The 27,208-nt window shown below is 38.3% G+C and overlaps 1 protein-coding gene across 1 annotated transcript in view; it reads left to right on the forward strand.

The window, feature by feature from the left end:
* Window positions 1–18,113, forward strand: part of ERLEC1 (endoplasmic reticulum lectin 1) — a 31,234-nt gene extending 13,121 nt beyond the window's left edge. The window contains 6 exon segments of the mRNA XM_030310576.1: window positions 6,832–6,993; window positions 7,834–7,893; window positions 11,776–11,900; window positions 13,638–13,715; window positions 14,647–14,722; window positions 17,228–18,113. Of these exon segments, the coding sequence (XP_030166436.1) occupies window positions 6,832–6,993; window positions 7,834–7,893; window positions 11,776–11,900; window positions 13,638–13,715; window positions 14,647–14,722; window positions 17,228–17,299 (573 nt within the window). The 3' untranslated portion in view covers window positions 17,300–18,113.
* The last annotated feature ends 9,095 nt before the right edge of the window (window positions 18,114–27,208 follow it).

Consider the following 27,208-nt stretch of genomic DNA (forward strand, 5'->3'; position numbering starts at 1 on the left):
AGAAACTATTTTATCATTCTTTCACTCTCATGATTTCATTTTAAAGTTTGACATCCTATTAATTATAGTTAAGTTTAATTTTTAGCTAGTTGACTGGCCTTACCAGATGAGCCCCTTGAAGAAATAGACTACAACGCATCTTCTACTGCTTTATTTATTCTTCAACTCCTTGCTATATGTCATCAAAACATCATTCTTCTAAAAGTGTTCTTATTAAGGTCAGTGGCAGTCTTTTGGTTCTAAATTCACTGGACATATGCATAACTTGATGTTAGCACATAAAACACTGAACAGTTGCAGCTTGAACTTTCCTCTGCCTTTACTTGAAGTCATTCTCTCTGTTTTATTCTGGTTCTTTTCTCCTGTGAACTAATCTTTGTCTGCTTCCTGCCCCCTTAAAATATTGAATCACAGTTCTATCTGTGGTTGCCTTCTCTTCTTAGTGTCTGTAGTCTTAGGTGGGCTCATCCAGGCCCACTCTACCAACTTCCATTAATATGCTCACGAGTTCCAAATGTCCATCTTCAACGTTGACCTTTCCCCTGAACTTAAACCACAATCACATAATTAACATGTGTTGAATCTTAACAGCTATTGTGTAATGCTTACAGCAACCTCCAAGATTGCTATTATTATCTTCCTTAACAGATTAGGAAATTGAGGGATTCAGAGAAGGGAAGGGACAGATGATGGATTAGAGATGAAAATCAAAACAATCTGGTTTTAGAACCTGTCCTCTTAACCACTGCTCTATGCTATCTTTGCTTTTCATCTCTTCATTGGACATAGCCAATAACGTTTTAAGTACTCTCAGATTCATATCTCTCACAATGACCCTTTTCCTACCTTCCCTATTATTTTCGAAGCAATGTCACTTCTTTTGCAAATGAGCAAATGAGCCAGGACTTCTAATGGACTACCCCAGGAAGAGATCACTGTTTCCTCTTCTTTGGTCCTATACTTTATTCAGTCTTACATTATAGCACTTATATAGCTAAAATTGTTTTCCTATGATTCTTACATTAAGATCAAGGGAAAACAAGGTATGCTTTATTACTTTGGGGTTTCCAGCTCCTTGCGCGATATCTGGTATTCTGTGGGTACTTAACAATGGTTTCATTAACTAATAACTAACATTCCGCTCCAAAACTCTTTCTTCCCTTTCTCTTGAGTACTCATTGTACAATTATTGCTAGACTCTGATGGTTGTGAATACTGCCATTCTGATAGGAAAAGAAAATTATCTTAACATTAATCAGCGTTTGATTTAAAGTGCTCAATTAAAAGACTGGAGATGGATTTCTCTTCTGGTCTTCTCCCTAATAGTGATTTAAATACGGACAGGTACTTAACAGTCAGCTCAATCAAAATGCTTCACAAATCCCAACTTTAATTACTCTTCAGGGAAGAAATGCCAGCTTACTTTCCTTTAATTAATGTTTTTAGTATGCCATTTGAGAAAAAGTATTTTTAAAGAGCTACAGATGGGGGCGCCTGAGTGGCTCAGTCAGGAGAGCATTCTATCTTGATCTCTGCGTTATGAGTTTAAGCCCCACATTGGATGTAGGGATTACTTAAATAAATAATTATTTTTAAGAAATACAGTGAAAAGCTACAGTATTTCAAAATACTTAGAATCTTTAGACCCTAGATCCTAGAATACGTGTTGTATATGAAAACCTTAGGTAATACTGTAGGTAAAGAGTTATTTAAAACTGATCTTTTTTTCCACAATCTTTTATAAATCTAGTTGTTTTGTTTTTTTTAATGTTTATTTATTTTTGAGACCCAGACAGAGCATGAACGGGGGAGGAGCAGAGAGGAGAGGGAGACACTGAATCCGAAGCAGGCTCCAGGCTCTGAGCTGTCAGCACAGAGCCCGACACGAGGCTCGAACTCACGGACCATGAGATCGTGACCTGAGCCGAAGTTGGACGCCCAACCGACGGAGCCACCCAGGCGCCCCTATAAATCTAGTTTATTACATGTAACTTTTTTTTAAATTGATATTTAGCATATGGTTTGCCTTTTATTTATTTACTCTTTTAATGTTTGTTTTTGAGAGAGAGAGCGGTACACAAGCAGGGGAGGGACAGAGAGGCAGGCAGAGGATCTGAAGCAGGCTCTGAGCTACAGCAGAGAGCCCCATGCAGGGCTCAAACTCACGAACTGTGAGATCATGACCTGAGCTCAAGTCAGATGCCTAACTCACTAAGCCACCTAGGTGCCCCTGGTTTGCCTTTTAAATTTGGGTTAAGCTTTATCATAATGAATTTTTCTTCTTTTTTAAACAAAAATTCAAATCTGGCTAGCAGAATTTTGGTTTCAACCTAAAACTAATGTGACACACTGTACATTAACTAACTAGAATTTAAATAAAAACTAAAACAAAGGAAAAATAGAAAAAAAGGAATTTTGGTTTCATGTCGTACCTGGTTTTTTGTTGTTCAGTTTCACAAGAAATGGTTTATTAAGAGGACTTATGGACAAAACCTTTTGGGCTGTGGCAATTCAAATAGATCTCCACAATCCCACCTTCTGCAAAACCTTTTTTATAGCCCTAGAAGCTACCAGTACATGCTGAGGGACCGCCCAGAATGTTTAGGAATAGGTGTGAGTAGAGAAACTACTTGCTAGTTAACCTACTAGATAAAGTCCTAACGAGATTTAAAAAAAAAAAAGAATAGGTGTGCATCATTGTCATATCGCCAGGGCAGATGAAGGAAGTTTTGCCCCATAGGTGTACCTAAAGGTGTGGTTGAACAAGAAGAAACATTAGTGGAGCCTCCAGGAGGCTTCAGGCAACAGAGGGGTCATCATGGCAGATTTGTCCAAGGTGACATTACTCTAGCCCACACACTCTACCCTATATATCCAGCCCTTACAGTCTCATACACCCAGCTTTTCCATGATATTCCCTGAGCCAGCAGAAAAAGGCTCTTTGCAGTAGGGGCTCTTTGTCCAAGTTGAAGGCATAAACCACAGCAGCAGTACAGACAGCAAGAAAAGAGACTTATGTTGACACAACCAAGAATGGAGTAATAATTTTTGCCACCATCTCCCTCAGACTCTAAACCAGTTTGATAACTACTGGTTGCAGTGGGCACAGGACCATCTAATGCGTGTATCTCTTTGTGCATGTCTTTTAATGCGATAGTGATACTGCCTGAATTACTAGGCATATACATGCAACATTCAGTGTGAATATAGCACAGTTGCCCCTTGTATTACGGTGAGTATATCCAAGCCCATTCTACTCTGTAATATAGCTTTTCACATCGGTGTAATCTCTGTATTCATGAGTGTCAGGCTATAGTAACTATTGTTGACAATCCTCTGGATATAATAATTAATGTGGGGGCGCCTGGGTGGCTCAGTCGGTTGAGCATCTGACTTCGGCTCAGGTCATGATCTCACAGCTCATGGGTTCAAGCCCTATGTCGAGCTCTGGACTGACAGCTCAAAGCCTGGAGCCTGCTTCGGATTCTGTGACTCCCTCTCTCTCTGCCCTTCCCCCACTCATGCTATGTGATGCTCTCTTTGTCTCTCAAAAATGAATAAACGTTAAAAAAATTTTTTAATAATGATTAACGTCTCTATATACCATTTCACATCTTCTTTGCCTAAAGATGGTACAAATTTGGATGGTACAAATATTACTGCTAAATGCTTGTACCAATGAAAGACAGCATGGGTCCATCGTGCCTTTAATAGGGAGTAAATTTACAGAGGCTGTTATCGTGCTGGCTTTGTTGTTATTGCATTAATTTGAAGATAACTGGACTATAAGGAGTCCATTTTATGAATTTCTAAATGCTACTACAAAAACCACCATCGCTTTTTGGAATAATTTTTCTTAGAAATGCAAGTAGATGCTGTGTCCACAAGAAGGAATAATAAATGGTCATGCTTCTATTCTTTTTACTTCTTCCCCTACCTGAGCTAGAGGTTTCGTTGTGCATTATTAATGTGTTTCCTCACTAACCTTACTATAGGTCTCATGTATTCTAAGTAATTAGCTTAGTCTGTTAGACCTTAGCTCCTTAGGAGCAGTGACTATGTCTGCTACATTTTTAATACTCAACACTTAAAACAGTGCCAGGAGCATAGAATGCTCTGAATGTAGAAAGTCTATACATAAAATCCAAGGTCCTTTCAAAGAAGTAAAGATGCCATCTTGGCAATCTTTGTTCTTCTGTAATACTGGAGGAGAGAAAGGATAAGGTCATGGGTTTCTAGAGTAACCATCCAATGACTCCTACCAGCCAAGATAGAAGAAGAAAACATAGTTGATGAATGGCAACTACAGCAGGTGAAAAGGAGATACCATGTCCACTATACATTTATTTGGAACTCTTTTTAATTTTTTAAATTATTCAGTTTTAATTGGTATACTCCTTTAATCCTGATCTAGATTCATTTTCTCTCCACTCACAGTCAAAACATAGTTTACTTCTGGATTCTAACTCATTATTCTCTTTCATAACTATTCTTTCTACCCCACTTATGTCATTCCTTTAGATTCTCTTCATCTGTGGCACTGGGTTACTTCAACTTCTAACGTGGCTCCACACCTCGGGATTTATTCTTACTATTCCTTCCCTGCTACAGTATTGCTTAAAAATCTGATCATGCCATATTTTTGTCTAAAATCTAGAAGATGATAGAGCATGACATAGTTTTCTTTATCATTAAGTACCTGCCTATCTCTTCAGTTTTAAATATTATGCCGCACCCCACATCTTTGCTTTTTTAAAATGTTTATTTACTTATTTTGACAGAGAGAGAATGCACTCATGAGCTGGGGAGGCGCAGAGAGAGAATCCCAAGCCGGGCTCCACACTGTCAGTGCAGAGCCTGACACAGGGTTTTATCTCACAAACCATGAGATCATGACCTGAGATAAGATCAAGAATCAGATATGCCCAACCAACTTAGTCATCCAGGGGCCCCCACATCTTTGCTCTTATGTCTTCCTCAGGTTCACATGCATAGGTACACACAAACACAAAATACATACAGACATTCACATAAATCACAAATTATTCATGTTTCAAGAATTAAAATTTTCTCTTGATGAAGTCTTCATGTTTCATTCTTCATCAAAATCTGTTCGAATCATTACTACTCTGTGAATCTGCTGTTCCCTGAACCCTATTGGGCATCTTCCATAACCGAATTGCAGAGTCCTTCAGGACAACAACCAGGTCCTGTTGCATGTTAATAATTATAGTTAATATTCATATTTACTCCCATTCAGCTCCTCTTTACCCTGCTTCTTTTATTTACCCATAGTAACCACATTTTCCAAAACTAAGTATAGAGACAAAATCTAGTAAGTAGCAAAATACTTCAAAAGGCTAAAACCTTAGTGAACTTCCTTTCAGTCTTTTGGGGGATTTTTTTTTTTTTGATACACATTAAAAAAAATAATTGGGGGTGCCTGGGTGGTTCACTTAGTTGGGCGTCTGACTCTTGATGTCACCTTGGGTCATGAACTCAGTCGTGGGATTGGGCCCCTTGTTGGGCTCCACACTGACAGCACAGATCCTGCTTGGTAGTCTCTCTCTCTGCCCCTCCCCTTGCTCACACGTGCACAGGTTGAGGCTAGCTGGCGAGTTCTCTCACTTTCCCCTCCTCCCCGCCCCTCCTTCTCTCCCTCTCTCTCTCTCCGATCTTCTCCCTTCTCTCTCTTATCCCTCCCCTCTCTCTCTCCCCCTCCCTCTCCCTAAATAAATAAATAAGCTTAAACACTCTTGCTTTAAAAAATAATAATAGTAATTGGGGCTCCTGGGTGGCTCAGTTGGTTAAGCGTCTGACTTGGGCTCAGGTCATGATCTCACATTTTGTGAGTTCAGGCCCCGCGTAAGGACTCTGTGCTGACAGCTCAAAGCCTGGAGCCTCTTTGGATTCTGTGTCTCCCTCTCTCTGCGCCTCTCCTCCTCATACTCTGTCTCTCTATCAAAAATAAATAAACATTAAAAAAAATTTTTTAATAATAATAATTGGGACCAAACTGTATACATGTGTGTATATATCTATACAAAAATTTTCACTTGTTTTCACTTAACAGTATATTATTTATATATAACTATGTCATAAAGTAATCTATAGTGTTATTTTAATTATCTCAAATATTCCATTGCTTACAGTACCAAAATTTATTTAATTAATTTACTGGTATGGATATTTTTGTTGTCCACAATTTTTTGCTAACATAAAGAATGTCACACTGAATGTCATTGAAGCTAAGTCTTTGCACCCATCAATGGTGATCATTAACTCAGAATAAATTTCTAGAAACAGGTCAAATGTAAGCACTTAATTAAGCACAAATAGGTAAGTACATAATAAAGTATATACCGTCAAACTCTACTCGAGAAAATTGTGGAATTTTACAGTTTCATTAGCAATATTTTTTTAACAAGGAAGTTTATGATGTGCATTTGTGTATATTTGTTTGTATTTGTGTGTATGTAATGTGTTTGTGGTATTTCTAGTAAGGTAGAGTACTACTTAGCTTAGGTACTTGCACTAGAATAATTCTAGCTGCTAAAATCAAAAAAAGAAGGAGACAAAACATATGAGATGGAAATTATCCCTGTATGTTAAGAATGGCCATCATATCCCTAACCGGTAGATGGAAATAACCTTTGTCTAGAGCTTTCTCTATTGTATTAAGTGTTGCAAAATTCATTTTTTGACAACACATTAAAAATGAGAGGACAACTTTTATTTTCCAAATTTCCTATAGTTAAAAATAATAAATTCATAACTGAAAAAAAAAATAAGTATGGTTAGAAGCCCTTAAACATATGTGTTTAATTTTAGGAAGAGTTGCAATCAACCAAAGAAGAGAGATTTCCAGCAATCCACAAACCCATTGCTGTTGGTTCTCAGCCTATGCTCACTGTTGGAACAACCCACATATCCAAATTGACAGATGACCAACTCATAAAAGAGTTCCTTAGTGGTTCTTACTGCTTTCATGGGGTGAGAAGTGAGCCTTTGGTTTAAATATTTATCTTACAGCCTTCACTTGTATGTTAATTAGTCAGGACCCATTAGCAGCACTGAAAAAGTTTTCATCTGTAGAGAAATGGCAGGATTCTGGAAGCCTCCTAATAGACATTTTCTCTCTGCATCTTATATAATCTAATTTGTAGCCATTATGTTCTCTTTACTCACAAGCTAAAACTTGACCTTTACTTGACAGAAATTATGTATATATAAATAAATCATGTGTGATTTGGGTTAATTGGTAGAATGGGCATCAGAGATTATATGGCATAAAAAAAATTGTATGGTCTGCATTTTGGTTATGTATCAATCACATTTAAAACTTGAGTTAACATCTACAAAGGTTAAATTTTGCCTTTAATAGACTAGTAGTTACAGTGGGAAATACACTAAGTGGAATTTTCATTTTATTTTATTTTACTAAGGCAATACAGCAGCTATACTCCTTTTCTTTTTAAATTAGTATTTCTCAGTAATTTCTCTTTTTATTATTGAAGTGTAGTCGACATACAATGTTATATTAGTTGCAGGTGCTATAACATAGTGATTTGACAATTCTGTACATTACTTAATGCTCATTATAAGTAGTTACCATCTTTCACCAGATAATGTTATTTCTCAGTAATTCTCAGTAACTTTTTTATTTTAATTTTCAACCACATTGTTGCTAGTATCATTTTTTTATGTTTATATATAGTGTATATATATTTGTTTATATATATTTTTTTTCCCATCACTGTCATGTTGCAATATTGAGACAGACCCCAATCCCCCATTCTCTATATTTAACTTGATCTTTTTGCTTTCTCGTAGGGTGTTGGTTGGTGGAAATATGAATTCTGCTATGGCAAACATGTACATCAGTATCATGAGGTATGGAATAGCCTTTATATCATTCTACCACTAGATAAAGTTTTAAAAATCTTTTGTGAAAAAAAAGAGGGGAGATGGCATTTTAATTATGAAATGACTTAAATATGAAAATACTTCAAAGTGTCTGTAAGTTCCAGAAAATGGAAAACTTGGTGTTAAGTAAATCAACCATCTTTTTTTTTTCTTTTTTTAATGTTTATTTATTTTTGAGGGAGAGAGACTGAGTGTGAGGGGGGGAGGGGCAGAGAGAGAGACCACACATACACAAAATCCAAAACGGGCTCCAGGCTCTGAGCTGTCAGCACAGAGCCCATCACAGGGCTCAAACCCACAAACCATCAGATCATGACCTGAGCCAAAGTCGGATGCTTAACTAACGGAGCCACCCAGGTGCCCTACTAAGTCAACCATCTTAAAGTAAGGTTGTTATAATTGCTCAGATTCTTGTATTACTGTGACTCTGGAGGAATAATAAGCTATTGTGACTAACCTCGTTAGCTTGGGACCCGAGAAATTAGTAATTATAATTCTTTAAATTAACAAGTACAAAAAAAATTAACAAAGTGAATAATAAGATAGTACATTATGTCTCAGGCTAGGAAAATAGGATAAATACAGCAAGTTTCTCAGCTAAAGAACATACCATATGATTTAAGTTTAAAATCAAGTACGTTTTATTGGCTTTTGATTCTTCCTTTTTTCTAATTTATAAATCAGATAGCATATTCTCCCACATTTGAGCCAAGCTGTTCAAATTCTGAACTTCAGCCCTTATTAAATTTATCTGTCATAGTTGTACATTGGTAAGCAACTGTTTGAAATATTTTTTTTTATTTTTTTTTAACGTTTATTTTATTTTTGAGACAGGGAGAGACAGCATGAATGGGGGGAGGGTCGGAGAGAGAGGGAGGCACAGAATCTGAAGCAGGCTTCAGGCTCTGAGCTGTCAGCACAGAGCTGATGCGGGGCTCGAACTCACGGACTGCGAGATCATGATCTGAGCCAAAGTCGGATGCTTAACCGACTGAGCCACCCAGGCGCCCCTGTAAGCAACTGTTTGAAGACAACATTAATTAATAAATATTTACCTTGCTGACAGGAGATAAAAGGCTGTTTTTATTCCTCCAAAGAAATAATAACTAGTAATTAGAAAATACTGTGTTTGCCCTCTTGAGTTGTTTGAGCCACTCTTAATTTCCAAAGCAGACCATACCAGGAAAGATCATCAACTCACCTTCCACATTTAATCATTCCCAATTTATGAGGCACCTATAAACTAGGAAATTTGTTTCTTTACTTAAACCTAAGAAGTGCCATTTTACTCTTCTTCCCATTTATTCTTGCTGCTTTATAAATGTTTTATTTATTTTTAGTAATATTTATTAATAGGAAAAAAAATTGCCTACTACAATCCAGATAATGTGCAACGGCTTTTTTTTTTTTAAGAAAATTTATTCATTTTTTTCAAATTTGCATGGCTAGTGAAGAGGGGATTTATTTTTGTTTTAAGTTTATTTTTTTTGAGGACAGAGAGAGAGCAAGCATAAGCCAGAGAGGGGGAAAGAGAGAGGGAGAGAGAAACCCAAAAACAGGTTCTGCACTATCAGCGCAGTGCCTAACGTGGGGGCTTAATGTCACAAACTTTGAGCCAAAATCAACATCAGTCGCTTAACTGACCGAGCCCACCCAGGTGCTCCATGATGGCTTTTTTTTTTTTTTAAATTAAAGGAATACATACCAGAAATTTAGAATGAATAGTAAAATTCTTGTCTACTGTTGTCCCATTTCCTAAAGTAATTGTTCTTGGTGTTTTCTTAGTTAACCCTCCACAAGAAACCAAATGCATACATGTAAATGTTGGTATAACCTTGTATTAGACAGAAGGCATCTGCTAACACAATGCTCTGCATTTGTTTCTTTTCAGTTAGTGGCTTGGAGATCTTCCACAACAGCAACAGCTGATCTCATTCTTCTCAGCATCTACAGAGCATTATGTCTATACCACAATATATTTAGCCAGATCTCTACAGACCTTTGAATTGTTTCCAGTTTTTCTGTAGTAGCATTTTAGTGAGCATTTATAAATAGTTTTGTTGGTAAACTTTTGCAAGTTTACCACATTCATATTCATGAAGTATCTCATACTCACAAGGCACATTTCTAGCAGTGTGCTTGTTAGGTCAAAATATACGCATACTGAACATTTGGAAGACATTCTCAATAACAATGGCTTTTTTCCCCATACACTTGCCAGCACTAGATTTTATCAGACTTATTTTGCCCAAGGTTATATAACTTAGAACTTTCCGAAGGACGCTACTAGGAGCTTTGGGAGATATAAAAATAATAGTAGCTGACAAATATAATGTTCATTGTATACCAGGCACTGTTCTAAGTATGCATATTACCTCATTTAATTCTCATAACCACCCTCAGAGGTGAGTATTATTATTCCAACGTGTAGGAAACAGAAGCAATAATTTAGTAGCTTGCCTAAAACCACATAGGCAGTAACTGATAAAACCAGAATTCTAACCAAGGCAGTGTTGTTCCATATCCAGCCTCCTTAAACACTTCACCATATGGCTCCAGTCCCTCTCTATCTATTAACTTATAGTCCAGTTGCTAAAAGACTGTTAATGGTTCTTTCTTTCCACTAAGCAGTCAGCTCTGCTGGTAGCAGTGGCTCTGCCCAGTTCATCTGCCATTTTAAGGGTTTTTAATCCTACTCATCCCTTGTATGCTAGTGCTCAGCATGGTGCCTGGCATAAAATATAAAGAAGGAAAAGAAAGGCAGGAAGGGAGGGGAGAGGAAAGAAAAAGGAGAGAGAAGGAAGGAGATCCGCATATAAGATAGTATATAGTTACTGTTTAAAAAATAACAAAAGTTGGGGTACCTGGTGGCTCAGTCAGTTGAGGAGCAGATTCTTGGTTTTGGCTCAGGTCATGATCTCAGGGTCACGGGACCGAGCCCTGTGTTGTGCTCCACACTGAGTATTTAGCCTGCCTGGGATTTTCTCTCTCCTTGCCCCTCTCCCCCTCTTGCGCTATCTGAAGTTTTAAAAAATAGATAAATAAAGTTAAAAAATAAAATAAATACTAATAAAGCAAAAAATTTAATAAAAAATAATAAAATGTGAATGGGGAAGGGGGTTTGTGAATAGTCCTTGATAAAGAAATAAGCATGATGTCAAATGAATAATATGAATACTAGTATAACTTAAAGATTGGCATTTGAAAGGGTAGAAGTACAATGAAGATAGGTTCATTGTGGCTGCAGGGTAAAAAGATATAGGATATTTAATTACGAATCACAGTAGCGTGGCACCTGGGTGGCTCATCAGTTGATTGTCCAACTTCGGCTCTTACAGTTCTTGTGTTCCAGTCCCACATCAGGCTTGCTTCTGTCAACAGCGCAGAGCCTACTTTGGATCCTCTGTCCCTCTCTCTGTTCCTCTTCTGCTTGTGCTCTCTCACAAAAATTTAAAATAAGAAAAAAGAATCACAGTAGTATGCAGTTGTATCATCTAGGTATAAGTGATTAAACTCTTGGTTGAGGAGGTAAAATATTAGCATTGGAAATGTAGAGGAAGATTCTGAAGCCAAGAACATCCCCAGGAAAATAATGTAGGAGAGGAAGGAAATAGAAATAACTGCATTTGGTGCTAGCCTGACCAGAAAGCAGTTTCATTATTCAGAGAAACAAAGAATAAAGAAGATAGTGAGCTCAGATTTCTACTCATCAGGTTTGACTGACATCTAAACACACACACCCAGTATGCAGGTGGAGATAAGGACTGTAACTTAAAGGCAGGCCATCAGCATAAATGTCTACTTGATAATATGAAGAATGCATTATCACAAGTATTTTTCATATATCAGGACAAGGATAGTGGGAAAACCTCTGTGGTTGTGGGGACATGGAACCAAGAAGAGCATATTGAATGGGCTAAGAAGAATACTGCCAGAGCCTATCACCTTCAAGATGATGGTACCCAGACAGTCAGGTAAAGATTAACTTTATTTGTCCTTGGATCTGATGAGTAGAATATTTAAAACTCAGAATATTGAAAAACGTAAAATTGAAACACTTAGGTAAAATCTCTGGTCACTTTTTTAAGGGACATCTTTTAAATTAGTTTTCTTTTCCTAAGGTAATAGTTAAGAACACAGTTTCAGAAATGGGGAGCCCTGGATTCAAATACTGGCTCTTCACTTACTACCTTGGGCAGATTACATAATCTTGTTAAATCTCACTCTTCTTGTCTGCTAGTATTTGCCTCATAGGATTGTTACAACATTTAAACACGGTCATTTAGGTAACGCATTATACCTGCAAAGAGCATGCCATAAATTTTGGCTGCTGCCTTTAGCAGTGGTGGTGGCATGGTAATGAGAGTGGTGGCGGTCGTGATGGACACAGTGGCTCAATTCCACATATTAAGTCTGAGACTGTTGTTATAAAGCATTTCCCTTTTTAATGTGTAATCTTTACCTCTTTAAGTTAGTTAATTCTACTTAAATATGCTCCAGGGGTACCGGGATGCTTCAGTTGGTTAAATGTCTCTTAGTTTCAGCTCAGGTCATGATCTCACAGGCTCATGAGTTTGAGCCCCACTTCAGGCTCCCTCCCTCCCCCCACCAACAGAGCCTGCTTGGGATTCTCTCCCTCTGTCTGCTCCTTCCCCACTCACATGCGCTCTCTTTCTCTCAAAATAAATAAAAATAAATAAAAAAAATATCCGCTAGCATGTTCCTTTGTTACTTTACCTTTGTGAGGTTATGGTTGAAAATAAACAGTGACTTTTTACAAAACTACCTCACATCTTCTCTGAGTTATATAGGTATATCTTGTTATAGCAGAAATAAATTAATCTCTTATTTCTCAAGAATAGCTAAGCTTAAGTTTTCCTTGTAGTCTCTTGCCTGGCAAGTTTTAAATTATCCATTCTTTTCTCTTTATTGGGCATTAAGTTTGTCTGTCCTAGCAACATGGTATTGAGAGACTCTATTTTAGAATGTGCTGACTTTGGGGCACCTGGATGGCTTAGCTGGTGGAGCACAAGACTCTTGATCTTGGGGTTGTGAGTTTGAGCCGCACATTGGGTATAGAGATTACTTAAAAATAAAATCTTAAAAAAAAAAAAAAAAAGTTTGGGGTGTCTGGATAGCTCAGTCAGTTAAGCGTCCGGCTTCAGCTCAGGTCATGATCTCAGTGTGTGGGTTCCAGTCCCACATCAGGCTCTGTGCTAATGGTACAGCGCCCGCTTCAGAGCCTCTGTCTCCCTCTCTCTCTGCCCCTCTCCTGCTTGCTCTCTCTCTCTCTCTCTCTCAAAAAATAAATAAACAATGAAAAAGAAAAAAACAGAACGTGCTGACTTTTGGGGCTGACCAAAAAGTGCTGAAGGATGGGAAGGAGAGAAAATTGTTCCACAAAGTAAACAATATACAGGGCTGAGGAAATGGTTAACTTCAAAAAGACTTTTTAAAAAGCAATTTAACCTTAACTGTTTGTATACAGGTAGATAATATGCAAATTGAAGATTACTCTTATCAGGTAAATCACTCTGAAATATCTCAGTTTTATAGTCTCCTTATAGAATCTGAAACATTTTCTCTGTAACATGACCCTAAAAATATTTTATAACTAATGCAAAACTGCTCCCTCTAACCATCTTCTTATCACCACCAGCCCACATGACACTTACTCTGAATGAATGAACTTGTTTGTTTCTCTGATTTAGGATGGTGTCACATTTTTATGGGAATGGAGATATTTGTGATATAACTGACAAGCCAAGACAGGTGACTGTAAAACTAAAGTAAGTTAGACCATCAACTTGTGCTTTATGCTTTTCTCTTTAATCTGTATCCAGTGTGAAAAAGTCTACATAAATAGGAAATATAATTGTGAATAAACACATTTATATTTCTGCATAATAATATGGATTAATGTAATATGAAAATAATGCTTTATTCTGGGGCGCCTGGATGGCTCAGTCGGTTGAGCATCCGACTTCGGTTCAGGTCATGATCTTGTGGTTTGAGTTCGAGCCCCAAACTGTGCTCTGTGCTGACAGCTCAGAGCCTGGAGCCCGCTTTGGATTCTGTGTCTCCCAATCTCTGTGCCCTTCCCTGGCTCACACTCTGCCTCTCTCTCTCTCTCTCTCTCTCTCTCTCTCAAAACTAAGTAAACATATTTAAAAAATTATTACTTTATTCTAAAATATTAATTAAGGTGCCTGGCTGGCTCAGTCAAAAGAACATGCCACTCTCTTGACCTTGGCGTTGTGAGTCCGAGCTCCACACTGGGTATAGAGATTACTTAAGAGAGAGAGAAAGAGAGAAAGAAACTTTAAAAGATAGAGAAAGAAAAAGATGGTTCAGTCAGTTGAGTGTCCATCTCTTGATTTTGGCTCAAGCCATGATCTCATGGTTCGTGGCTTCAAGCCCCGTGTGGCTGACAGTGAGGAGCCTGCTTGGGATTCTCTCATCTTCTGTCACTGCCCTTACCCCGCTTGCGTGCATGCATGCACTCTCTCTCCCTCTCTCAAAACAAATAAACTTAAAATCATTTTTAAAAATAAAATATAAAAATTATTTTAATATAATTATTTATTTGTAAGTTATGATTGTTAAATGATATCAGTATTATATTAAATTATACAGGAGATAAGTTTTTTATAGCTTAAGAGGAAAACACAAATACTTTTGTATGGTTTGGGCAGTACTTTAAAGTACTCTCTGTTTTAGGTGTAAAGAATCAGATTCTCCTCATGCTGTTACTGTATATATGCTAGAGCCTCACTCCTGTCAGTATATCCTTGGGGTAAGTAAAAAATAATACTCAGGAATTCATTTTGGGAACATGTTTCGATTTTTAGCATTAAGTCTAGAAAGGACCTTCAGTAATGTCCAAAATGTAATATAATCCCCATGCTATCTCTGTAAAGCCTAAAATCTTTTTATTAAGGTACAATTTACATAAAATAAAATGCAAAGATCTTAAGTGCTGAGTTTGATACATTTTGATAATTTTATACCTATATAATTATCACCCCAAACAAGGTATCTTATCACTGCAGAAAAAAATTTTATAGCCCTTTTATGTTAATACCCCTCAACCCCCACAGATACCCCTTTCTGATTTCTCACACTCTAGGGCAGTTTTGCCTGGTTTTTTATTCCCTACCAATGGGACCATATAGTATACAGTTTTTTATGCCTGCCCTCTTTGACTTGGCATGTTTTCAGACTCACCCGTGTCACTCCAGTACTTCATTCTCTTTTTGTTACTGAATAGTAGTCAGTTGTATAAGTAAATCACATTTGCTGATCCATTCTTCTATAAAGACATTTGGGTTGGTTCTCATTTTTTATCATGTAAATAAGCTGCTAGGAACATTTTTTTACAAGTTGCTTTGTAATCCTGTAGTTTCATTTCTTTTGGGTAAGTACTAGGAGTGGAATTGCTGAATCATAGATTAGATAATGTTTAACTTTTACCGATAGCTGTCCAAATGGCTGTACCATTTTACACTCATACCAGTAGTGTGTGAGAATCCAGCTGCTCCACATCCTTATCAACATTTGGTAAAAATAGAACTACCCTACGACCCAGTCCTTGCACTACTAGGTATTTATCCAAGGGATACAGGTCTGCTGTTTTGAAGGGGCACATGCACCCCACTATTTATAGCAGCGCTATCGACAATAGCCAAAGTATGGAAAGAGCCCAATGTCCATCGATGGATGAACGGATAAAGAAGAGGTGATGTATATACATATATATATATATATATATATATATATATATATATATATATAAAGAAGATGTGGTATACACACACACACACAATGGAGTATCACTCAGCAATCAATGAAATCTTGCCATTTGCAACTACGTGGATGGAACTAGAGGGTATTATTCTAAGCGAAATTAGAGAAAGACAATATCATATGACTTCACTCCTATGAGGACTTTAAGATACAAAACAGGTGAACATAAGGGAAGAGAAGCAAAAATAATATAAAAACAGGGAGGAGGACAAAACATAAGAGACTCTTAAATATGGAGAACAAATAGAGAGTTCCTGGAGGGGTTGTGGGAGGGGGCGTGGCTAAATGGGTAAGGGGCATTAAGGAATCTACTCCTGAAATTATTGTTGCACTATATGCTAACTAACTTGGGTGTAAATTTAAAAAATAAATTAAATAAAAATACCCCTCCCAAAAAAAGCTACATGCAAAAACAAAAACATTTGGTATTTTCAATCTCTTTTAAATTTAGCCATTTTAGTCATTTTAATATGCATTTCCCATATGGAAAATGGTGGCAAGCACCTTTTCATGTGATCTTAGTGAAATGTCTAGCCAAGTCTTTTTAAAGAAAATTCTGACACTTACTCAAACAGTCTTTATTCAGGACTATTGGCAGTAAGTGTCAAGACTATAGTAGGGAAGAGAGATCCAGCTTAACTCCACTTACAGCAAAGACAGCTCAGGATATACAGCCAAACAGAAGGTGGAGGAGGGGAGTTTCAATGGATGGAAAATTACTAAGAGGAGAGATCAACATAAACTGACTTGATAGGATTAATTGCTGAAGACAGGCCAGGATGACCAGCCATCAAATGTGAGAGACGAGGAATTTGAGCAGATACGGAGGATGATTAGATGTTTGAGAGTGTGGGGTTCTCTCCACACTGATTCTTACTACAGCTGGACTCAGCAGGCCCAAGACAGGGCACAAGTACAAAAAGAAGCCTACGAAAGGGACCAGGGGAGCCTAACCTTAGTTTGGTCAAGGAAAGTCTGTCATCTGTCTGTCTTTTACCCATTTTTATTGTTATTGTTTATCTTCTTTTTTCTAGGAGTTCAAATATATTCTGGGTATGAGGTCTTTGTTTATAGTGCACATTCTTTTCCTCAATCTGTGGCTTGCCTGTTTATTTTCTTAATGTCTTTTGATGAGCAGAAGTTGGTTTATTTGATAAAGTTTATTTTATGCACTTCTCTTTTATGGCAAATGCTTTATTTTGTTCTGAGAAAACATTGCCACCCAAAAGTCATGAAAATATTATGCTGTATTTCTTTCTAGAAGTTTTATGGTCCTACCTTTGGTTATGTGATGCCTAACTAGCTTTCTGTGTATTTTTCCTAGTCAGAGTTCATTGAGCTTTGTGTATTTATGGGTTGATATTATTAATCATTATACTTCTGTGAATATACATTTAACAACTTTATATACATGGATTCACATAGCAAAAGACTACCGAATAAAGTAAGTATTCAGTTTAACAACTTTTTAAGGTTTTCTTATTTTGTTCTTTAGGTTGAATCTCCGGTGATCTGTAAAATCTTAGATACAGCAGATGAAAATGGACTTCTTTCTCTCCCCAACTAAAGGATAATAAAGTTTGGAGAAAGATCATTGACAGTCATGATGATTTCTGTCTGACCATGTATGTGTCTCATAGAGTTCTCAGCCATTGGATCTCATCTAAAGGATCGTATAAAAGGACTCTCAACCACTTTGTGAATATAAATGTGTATATAAGAGGTTATGGATAAACTTCTTAAGGCAGATAGTTGTCTCATTTCTTTCATTTTTGTCATGTCTTATGATCCGATCGTGTTTTTGCTTGGATAATGTGATTCCAAAATAATCTCATCCAAGCAGTTTAGAGTCCAGCCTAATGAAATGTCATAATTGTTGTGCCTATTGAAAGTTTTTAAATAATAGATTATGTAAATTATAGTATATATAACTAGTTAATGAACTAAAGATAATGAAGAAAGAAATTGATAGTAGGTTGTTTAAATGGGAGACCATGTAAAATATGTAAATTCTAGTGCCTGAAATCCTTTCCACAAATTTTTATTTAGCAACTACCAGGTGTTAGACTAGAAACTGGGCACATAGTAGAGCCTCACAACACTTAAGTTTTCTTCACCTCTGTTAATCTCAAGAAACTCTATTTGTAATAGATTGTTGCTCTCGGAACTTTTATCTGTTTCTTTCCCCCCAAGGTGTGTACCTGGTATAGACAGAGATCCTTCTCTTTTGACTTAGAATGGTTTACTCCCAACAAAACGCACTGTGCTGGCCATCCTTTGTATTTGCCTACTGTATACTACAGATTTTAGTTCTGGACAGTTTCACAGCATAATATTTATTTTAAAGTGAATAAAATGTTCCCAAGCAGTGTTGTCATGTAGTCAATGGCAGATTACTCATTTCCTTTATTTTCTCCATCCCCATGTTGCACACATTATCTTATTGTATTTTGGATGTACATATCTAAATAAGGAAAGAAAAGTAGCTATAAGATACTTTTCCTCCTTTTCAGTAGTTCTGGAGAAAGATATTTTAATTTGAGAAATGGTTAATGCAATTGATTATTGCAGGGCTGTTTGTAGATTTTCACGTGAAGCAGCACCCATAGAGAAAAAGCACACACTTTGCACTCAAACTGAAGTCCACATACTCTCTAGCTTACTAGCTGTGTGATCCTGTACCAATCAGTTAACCTCTTTGAGACTCGCTTCCTCTTTGGTAGAGAGACTGCGTCCTTCCAAAGGGGGTTGCAGAGTGCATTCATTTTACTGTATGTAAAACCCCGGGCCCAGTACTAGACACCAGGTTCCCAGTAAGAGTTCCTTTATTTCCTAATATCGCCCTTGTCTCCTATTAATAGAATAAGATCAGAGACCACAGCTGTCAAAATCTATTTCTTTAGTAAATTAGAATCGTACTTCTTACATCAATGAATTAAGACAAATAGAATTACCCACATTTGGATAATAGGTATAGGAGGGAGGGCATGAGGGTTGTGAAAGGTTGAGTGCCAGAAGACACAGAATATTTAGGCCAAACTCTTCTGTTAAAAAGGGGAAGTGGGAGGGGGGGGGCGGAGATCTAAAAAACTGTATTGGATAGTTTACTGAAGAAGATTCTTAAAAATAGAAGTTGTAATTTTTTCAAAATAAAATGTTTTTTTAAAAGTAAGTTGGCTTTCTGTCTGGGCTAACAGCTTCAACCTGTTTAGGAAGGGCTAGGCCAGCTCTCCATATTCCTTCTAAATCTTGGGTCCCTTATATGAAATCTCATTTGATCTCTAAAGTCTGCTTCCTCCTCTGCCACTCTTCGCAGAAGCAGCTGAGTTCCTAATAGGTAGGAGAAAGGGCTCAGCTACGGTATGCCTATTGTACTTGGAGAAATCTAGTAAGGTGGATGCTATTCCACACCTACTAAATCAGATCCTTTAGAGCAGAGCATAATCTGCGCTTCAAATATGCTTCCTGAGTGATCCACTTGACTTTAAATATATTCTCCAGTGAAAATCACCGACTTAGGAACTTGACCTTTAACAGTTTCACACATTCTAACCCTCCTTATTAGGGTTTCAGGGAAATAACTAGTAGCTCATCTTTACAAGAATACAGGACTTTTCCTTTCTTTTTTTAGCTTTACCTGCTTTTCTTCGAGTCACCACTAGATGGGGCCTATAGCCCAGCTCTACTTTGTATCTTCATGTCCTTGATAAAAGGGACTTAACAACAAAGGGCAAGAAATTATTTCAGTTACCTGAATAGTAAGCTTTTCACTCAGTCTGATATACAAAGGCTTTACCTGATTTCTGACAATTCTCAAACTTCCTAGTACATAATCGGGCCAAATTACCTTTTAGGAGAATGAAAATCAAGACATAAATTTTGAATAAATAGGATATGCAATCACAGTTGCAAATGAAATATCAGCTTTCCTAGGATCTGATTTTAATGTTTTAATTCTATATGGAGCCTGAAGCGGGGCTCAGTCTCATGAACCATGGGATCATGACCTAAGCCCAAATCAACAGTGGGTCATGGGGGCCTGGGTGGCTCAGTGGGTTGAGCATCTGATTCTTGATTTCAGAATCTCTGTCAGTGCAGACCCGGCTTTTGAGATTCTCTCCTTCTCTCTTTGCTTCTCCTCCATGTGCACACATTCTCTCTTTCTCAAAATAAATAAACCTTTCTTAAAAACAAAAAAACAAAAAAAACCTGAGTCACCCAGGTGCCATTAGGATCTGATTTTATACTCCCTTCCTAGTGTTGAGTGATTTTATTTACCAGTGCTTGCATTTCCACTTGAACAAAGAAATAAACTATCATGTATATGGATGTTATATAAGGAGTTGTTGAAGTAAAAGTTTTCAAAATATGTTGCCATGGTGACATGACTTACATTTTTTTTCAGTTGCTTGGCAGGGGTAGAGAGAAACCATGCTCAACTACATGCCCTAGCGCAGGCTTTGTTTCATATGCCAGTGGTTTTAAAGTAGGTTGTACAGGCAGGCAAAATGATCCAATGCATTATGGGGAAAAAATACTAGAAATTCTCTAAAATTTTCATCTGTAAAAAGGAATTGAGCTTTTATTGTTTTTTTTAAGTTTGAGAGAGACAGAGAAAGCACAAGTGGAAGAAAGGCAGAGAGAGAGAATCCCAAGAAGGCTCAGCACTCAGCACAGAGCCCATCATCGGGCCGATCCCACAATCACAAGACCATGACCTGAGCTGAAATCAAGAGTGGGACGCTCAAACAACTGAGCCACCCAGGCACCCCAAGCTTTTATTTTTATTTAATATTTTATGGGTGGATCAAATAAGCTAGTATACATAGTCATTCATAAGTCAGGTTTTGTTCAATAAAACACAAAACGTCACAGGTGGAAGAGGAGGCGTTACATATGTGGAGGAGATGGAGATAACATCATTATTTACTTTCACCATATATAACTTTGTAGATTAACTAAATCCCTCCATCACCTTTCAGAAAATGGAATTGTCACTTTAAAATTAGCATCAAGACCACACATTAAAAAAAGAAAGAGAAGGAGGAGGAAAAGGAGGAGGAGAAGGAAAAGAGGAAGGAGGAGGGGCGCCTGGGTAACTGGGGAGTCTGTTGGGTGGTTGACTTCCACTCAGGTCATGATCTCACAGTTTGTGGGTTCGAGCCCCACATCGGGCTTTGTGCTGACAGCTCAGAGCCTGGAGCCTGCTTCTGATTCTGTGCCTCTCTCTCTGCCCCTCCCCTCCCCTCTCTCTCTCTCAAAAATAAACATTTTTTTTTATTTTAAAGAGGAAGAGGAGAAGGAGAAGAAGAAGGAGGAGAAGGAGAAGGAGAAAAGAAAGGAGAAGGAGGAGGACAAAAGGAGGAGGAGAAAGAAGGAGAAGGAAAAAGAGGAAGGAAGAGTGAGTTCAAGCCCCACATTGGGCATGGAGCCTACTTAAAAAAAAGAAGACCACACACTATCAGGTATATAACCAACCAGAATTAAGGGGAGAGGTTAGCAGGTGACTTTCACCTGTCATGGCCCCAATCACTGTGGTCCTGGTATCTCACAAGATTTCTCTATTAGAAACAACACAGTTTTTTTTTTAATGCTTTTTTGGAATGATCAGGAAGAATGAGCATGCTTCCCTCACTGGCAATGAGAAGAAAGTACAGTATGAAGACTACTGCATTTCCACTCTTTAACACTTAGAGAAAATAAAAGCCCTCCTGACAATCTCAACACTTTCAAAATAAAAAGAAGAAAGGCAAATTATTAACAAAGGGAATATAGGGTTTATAGTGTTTTGTGTCCATACCCATTTGTAAACGTTTAAGCATTTTAGTATTTTTTACATTTGAAACAAAAGTGTTCACCGAAAGCAAGTACATCTAGCAGAACTTATGGAAATGGTAACCATCTTCACTATGGAAGGCATTTATGAGACTGTAAAATAATGCTAAACATCTCGTCTAATCACGTACAACATTATAATTTCAACTCTATTAAATTGCTTTCCAGTACTTTTCAACAGACTACATTATGCTTTGCCTTGGGTTCAAGAAAAAATGCAGAAAAAAATATTTTCCTCAGGCATAAACATAATTTTGATGTTGTAAATATATAATATTAAAAGTCAAGCTCTCAGGGGACTGATAGGTACAGGGTCCAGCTATAGAATAAGTCACCCAGATGAAAGGAACAGCCAATATATACAAAGGGAATATAGTCAATGGTGTAATAGTGTGTATGGTGACAGACGGTAGCCAGACTTGTGAGCATTGCATGATGTATAGAGTTGTCAAATCATTATACTGTACACCTGAAACCAACGCCACATTCGGTGTCAAGTATATTTCAATTAAAAAACAAAAGTGCTCTACCACCAAAAAAATAATTTTTTTCAAACTTCCTCAAAAGTCCGGCAACTTAGGGGTTAAAACCCAATTAGTCAAATCTGCTCTACTCTGTAAACTCACTCAAAATATAGCCAAAAACAGTGAACTTTCTTTTAATAGCTTCTGTGTCCTTAATAAAATACTATGCAAATTAGTCAACAGTGGTTCTTAACAGCACTAAAACCTAATTCACTCATTAAGAATTCTAACAGAGCTCTAAGTGTTATCCAAAGATTAGAAATGTTAATAGCTGGTCAAGGAAATCAGGAGTCTCTTTCCTTTGAATTTGTTTTCCATATTTATAGTTTTTAGTGTTCTTAACCCATAGTGACAGAAATCATTTGTTGGAAAAGCTTTTCATCAACCACTTCCAAGAAAGTGTTTTGCCATCCCCACAAAGCCAGTTGTGTACAAACTTGAGTCATTATTCCTAGAATCTGAAATGATATTTTAATAATAAAATGATTAGGGCGCCTGGTGGCTCAGTTGGTTGAGCGACTGACTTCGACTCAGGTCATGATCTCACAGTCTGTGAGTTCGAGCCCCGCATCAGGCTCTGTGCTAACAGCTCAGAGCCTGGTGCCCACTTTGGATTCTATGTCTCCCCCTCTCTCTGCCCCTCCCCCACTCATGCTCTGTCTCTCTGTCTCATAAATAAACATTAAAACAATTTTTTTAAATAATAATAAAAATGATAGCTGCCATTACCCCACATTGATTACATGGTACTATGCTAAACAGTTCAGATACCTTGTGATCACAACCCATGAGGTTATGTTTACTATCTTTAACTCACAGTTTAGGAAAATGAGCACAAAAAGTGGAACTAAAACCACATATGGCTCAGCCAGCTTTGGAATCAATTCAGATGGTGCAGTCCCTGTTTAAATAATGTGCTATAGCACTTTCTATTCGCAGAACCATCTTTTGCCCCATGAACCACTCTGTGCCATCACCTTCCACCTGAAGGAACACACCAAAGGGCTCAGCAAAATGCTGACTGAAATGACTGACCTTGTCTTGTAAATGTATGATATTTTCCCCCATACAGTGTATTTTATTTTATTTTATTTTACGTTTATTTTTGAGAGAGAGAGAGCACGAGGGGGGAGGGACAGAGGAGAGGGAGACTCAGAATCTGAAGCAGGCTCTAGGCTCTGAGCTGTCAGCGCAGAGCCCGACGCGGGCATGAAACCACAAACTGTGAGATCATGACCTGAGCCAAAGTTGGACACTCAACCGACTGAGCCACCCAGGTGCCCCTACAGTATATTTTTATCATGGAACACCACTAACTTCTCTTAAACTAACACAACCACAATCTGGCAAATGAAAACTCACTAGCAAGATTAAAATGTCACCTTGGGAATTCTGTCTTGGTTAAATGCCATCAAACTTTCCCTTCTCTGATAAGCATTTGATGGTGGTAAACAACTGCAAGGGCAATTTATCTAGAACCAGATTGTATTTTTATGTAAATGAAAAAAAATCCTTCATCTTTTACTTATTGGTAAAGAATTTATCTTATGTTCTTTCTCAGACCTTTCTACTCAGACCTTGCCTAACAATGACACTCATATTTGCTGAATGAATGAATGAATGAACCCTCATCCTCTCTTACCACACCTCATGAAAGCTTCCCCAACTACAATTCTGAGGAGTTTCCTACATGTTATTTTTGAGTGTTTGATGCTTTGAGAACAACAGTATTTTCCTCAATTTTATAATAGTTGGGAAAGAAAAGGGAGAATTAATTAATGACTTGTCCCATTTGTATTCTTTCTTACTCAAATTCTGCACCACAAAATTTAACGGATTTTTTTTTTCCTTGCTTCTCCCTCACAAGAAGACAGTGTCTGTGTCTCTGTTCTGTTTCCCCCATTTGGGGGCAGTGACTGAAGCAAAGCCCCTGATCTCTCTCAGGTCAAGAAAAGAATAGAGTTTCCTCCAATCCAACCTGAATGGAAAATATTCCGTTCTGAGGTACTCTTAATGGCCTCAAAGAAATGTCTAATATTATGATTCTCTGTGAAGACACAGTTCCCAGCCATATCTTTCCTCAGTGTAATATTAATGAAATCAGTTCCTACATTTCTTATAGTTTTGTTGCTAAAGCCAAACAAATGAGCAAGAAGCTTTCATAACTCTTGCTATGTCAGGCAGGAAATGTGTTTGAACCTTCAGCAATTTCCCCAGGGTTATGAAAACTCATCCTAGTGCCTCAGCCCCAGAAGACGGCATAAAAGCACTCTTTGTAACTTGTTCCACTTCTTAAGGTCTCCCTGGCATCTGAACAAGCTGCATTTTGCAAAACCTTGGGCTTTGCATGAAAATCAAGATTCCCACACTGGGAGTCGGACGAAAGATCTCCCACTCATCAGCATGCTGCAAGCAGCTGGAGGTTCCAGAAAGTGTCAAAAGGGCCAACATTCACATATATGGCCTTAGAGAAACACATTGAACTTATCTTGGCACCAGCTAAGCGCATTTATAAAGAAGCAGAATTATCTTGTTTATTGGAGTAGAGGAGGGAAGAATTCACTATTTGTCCATAAGCGATGAGTGCTATTTCTACTTTGGTGAAATTATTCTCCAAGGCATTGGACCCGAGACACTGCCTGTTAACTATCTCTTATGGAAAACAGAGTTTCACTAAATCTGGACCTTTTTTTTCAAAATGTTCTATACTTAAAGTGATTGGTAGTCTCCCTTCTTCCCTCCAAGAATGAATTACTTCTTTTCTCCTTTAACTTCTCTATGGGTTGCTGAAGAGTTTCCTTTCATCTTCAGTGTCCTTGGGTTGCATAATGGGCCCAAGAATTCCCATGAGAATGAAGGCAGGTTGTCTGGCAGCCTACTGGCAGCCGGGGTGTCCCCTGGAAAAGATGGCCCTTGGAGCTGGTTGCCTGAGAAAAACTATCAGAAATAAGGTCCTTGTATTCCTAAATTAAGACCCATGTCCCCCTTTCATTAGAGCCTGCTGATAATCATCCTGGGAATGTAGAGAGAGATACAAAATAACAACAAACATGGGGAAACTAAGCCAGTCAGAGAGAGATTTGGGTTGATATCACTTTCAGGCTTCAGCCTTTCAATCATTTATTATTTGATTCATTCATTTCTTCAGTGATGCACTGAAAGCTCATCAGGGCCAAGGACTGATAGGTACTAGCATGTGGTACTGAACGAAAGAGACAAAACTTTTCGCCCTATCATATCAGAGCGTTAGTCTAGAGGGGAAAAGGCCAGCAAAAATTATACATAACTGTATGGACTGAATTGTGCACCTCCCCCTCAAATTCATGTTTGAAGCTCTAACCCTCATTGTGGCTCTAATTGGAGATAAGCTTTAAGGAGGTAATTAAGGTAAATGAGGTCATAAGAGTGGAGCCCTCATCTGATAGGAATGGTGTACACACAAGAGGAGGAGACACCTTGAGAGCCCCCCATCGGCAACTCTCTCCTTCCCTCTCCCTCCACCCACCCCCTCTCTTCTCATGATGCACAAAAAAGGAGGTCATGTGAGGGCACAACGAAAGCCAGGAAAGAGGCCTCACAGAAACTAACGCTGTAGTTCAACCTTGGACTTCTAGCCTCCATCCAGAACTGTGAGAAAATAAATTTCTGTTATTTAAGCCACCCAGGCTGCAGTAATTTTGTTATGGCAGCCCAAGCAGACTAATACAGTAATGAGAAGAATCATGAAAAGAGTAAGATAAGGCAGAGGATAGACCGTGATGGGGGTAAGAACTATATTGAGATATGACAACTAGGAAAGGCCATTGGGAGGGTGGGTCCAGGCTGGAACGTTTCTAGGGAATTAATGCCCTGACATGAGAACAAAATTGAGGCATGTGAGAAAGATCCAGAAAGCCTGTTGTAGCCCAAGCACATTAGGCAAGGTATAAGTCAAAGGAAATGGTGACAGAGAGAAAACCAAGAGCCATATCATCAGGGCCATATAGGTCATGGCAAGGGACTGCTACGTGGGACGGAAAGGCACTGGAAGGTTTTAATCAGGAGAGTGGCAAACATAGCTTATCTTAGAAGTGGCCTAGTCACAAATAAAGGGGAGACTGTAGAAGAGAGAGCCTCGAAGCTGGGAAATGGTCCTGAGGCTGGTGAGAAATGATGGAGACATGGGCTAGAGGAGATGGGAATGAAGAGGTAAGAAGTAGTTGGAATCAGAGTTTATTTTCAAGATAGTTTCAGGATTTGTCAATGGATTGGATGTGATGTAAGAGAGAGGTCAAGGACAACAAATAGAGCTGTGCGATTGGGGAAATGCCATGCCATTTACTGAGATAATAAAACAGCAGGAGACACAAGTTTGGTGAGGAGGAGGTGTGAACTGAGAGTTCAGGTGTTGGCACATGTTAAAATTTGAGATGCCTATTAGACATCCAAGTGGAGATGTGAATAGGCAATTGGATAGACCAGCATGCAGCTCAGGGAGAGGTTAGGACTAGAGATATAAAATTGAGTGTCATTAGCATTTAAATGAGAATTGAAGAGCCAGAAGATGGAAAATCATCATAATTATGCCAGCACGTCTTCTCAGTTTACAGATCCATCGTTAGAGGCAGGGAAGGAAATATGGGCTATTTCCCTATCTTTCTGCTCCTCCTTTGCCTTCTCCATCTTCTCAAAGATTACCCCATCTGCTTCAGTGCCATCATTTTCGTTCCTACAGGTGCTTGGGATCTCCTGCATCTCATCATTTGGGTCCATACGGCTGAATGAGCCCCCGAAGCTCATCCTGCGATACCTGCCTCAGTAGAGTCCTCTCTACACCATGTTCTGGTGGGGCTTGCTGTTTTGTGTTGTAGAGCTCAGTCCAGGCCTGGCCTCTCTAAGCCTGGATCTCTGATGGGAGGTGAGCCTTTTCCGGGCAGCCTGCCTGCCTCTCTTACAATTCCATAGGCCTGGAATCTTCACTAACTCTTGGCCTTCCTTCAACTCCAGTAGGGAGGGCGATGAGCAAGTTGTCCTCTGTAGGGACCATTGGCTTCTTTCATTAATGGAAAAGAAAAACAACTGCTTTTAGTGGATAGAGAGAAAACACTGTCCTCCCTGGGAGTCAGTATGCTAACCCC

The sequence above is a fragment of the Lynx canadensis genome, chromosome A3, assembly GCF_007474595.2.
Source record: "Lynx canadensis isolate LIC74 chromosome A3, mLynCan4.pri.v2, whole genome shotgun sequence".
Classification (NCBI taxonomy): domain Eukaryota; kingdom Metazoa; phylum Chordata; class Mammalia; order Carnivora; family Felidae; genus Lynx; species Lynx canadensis.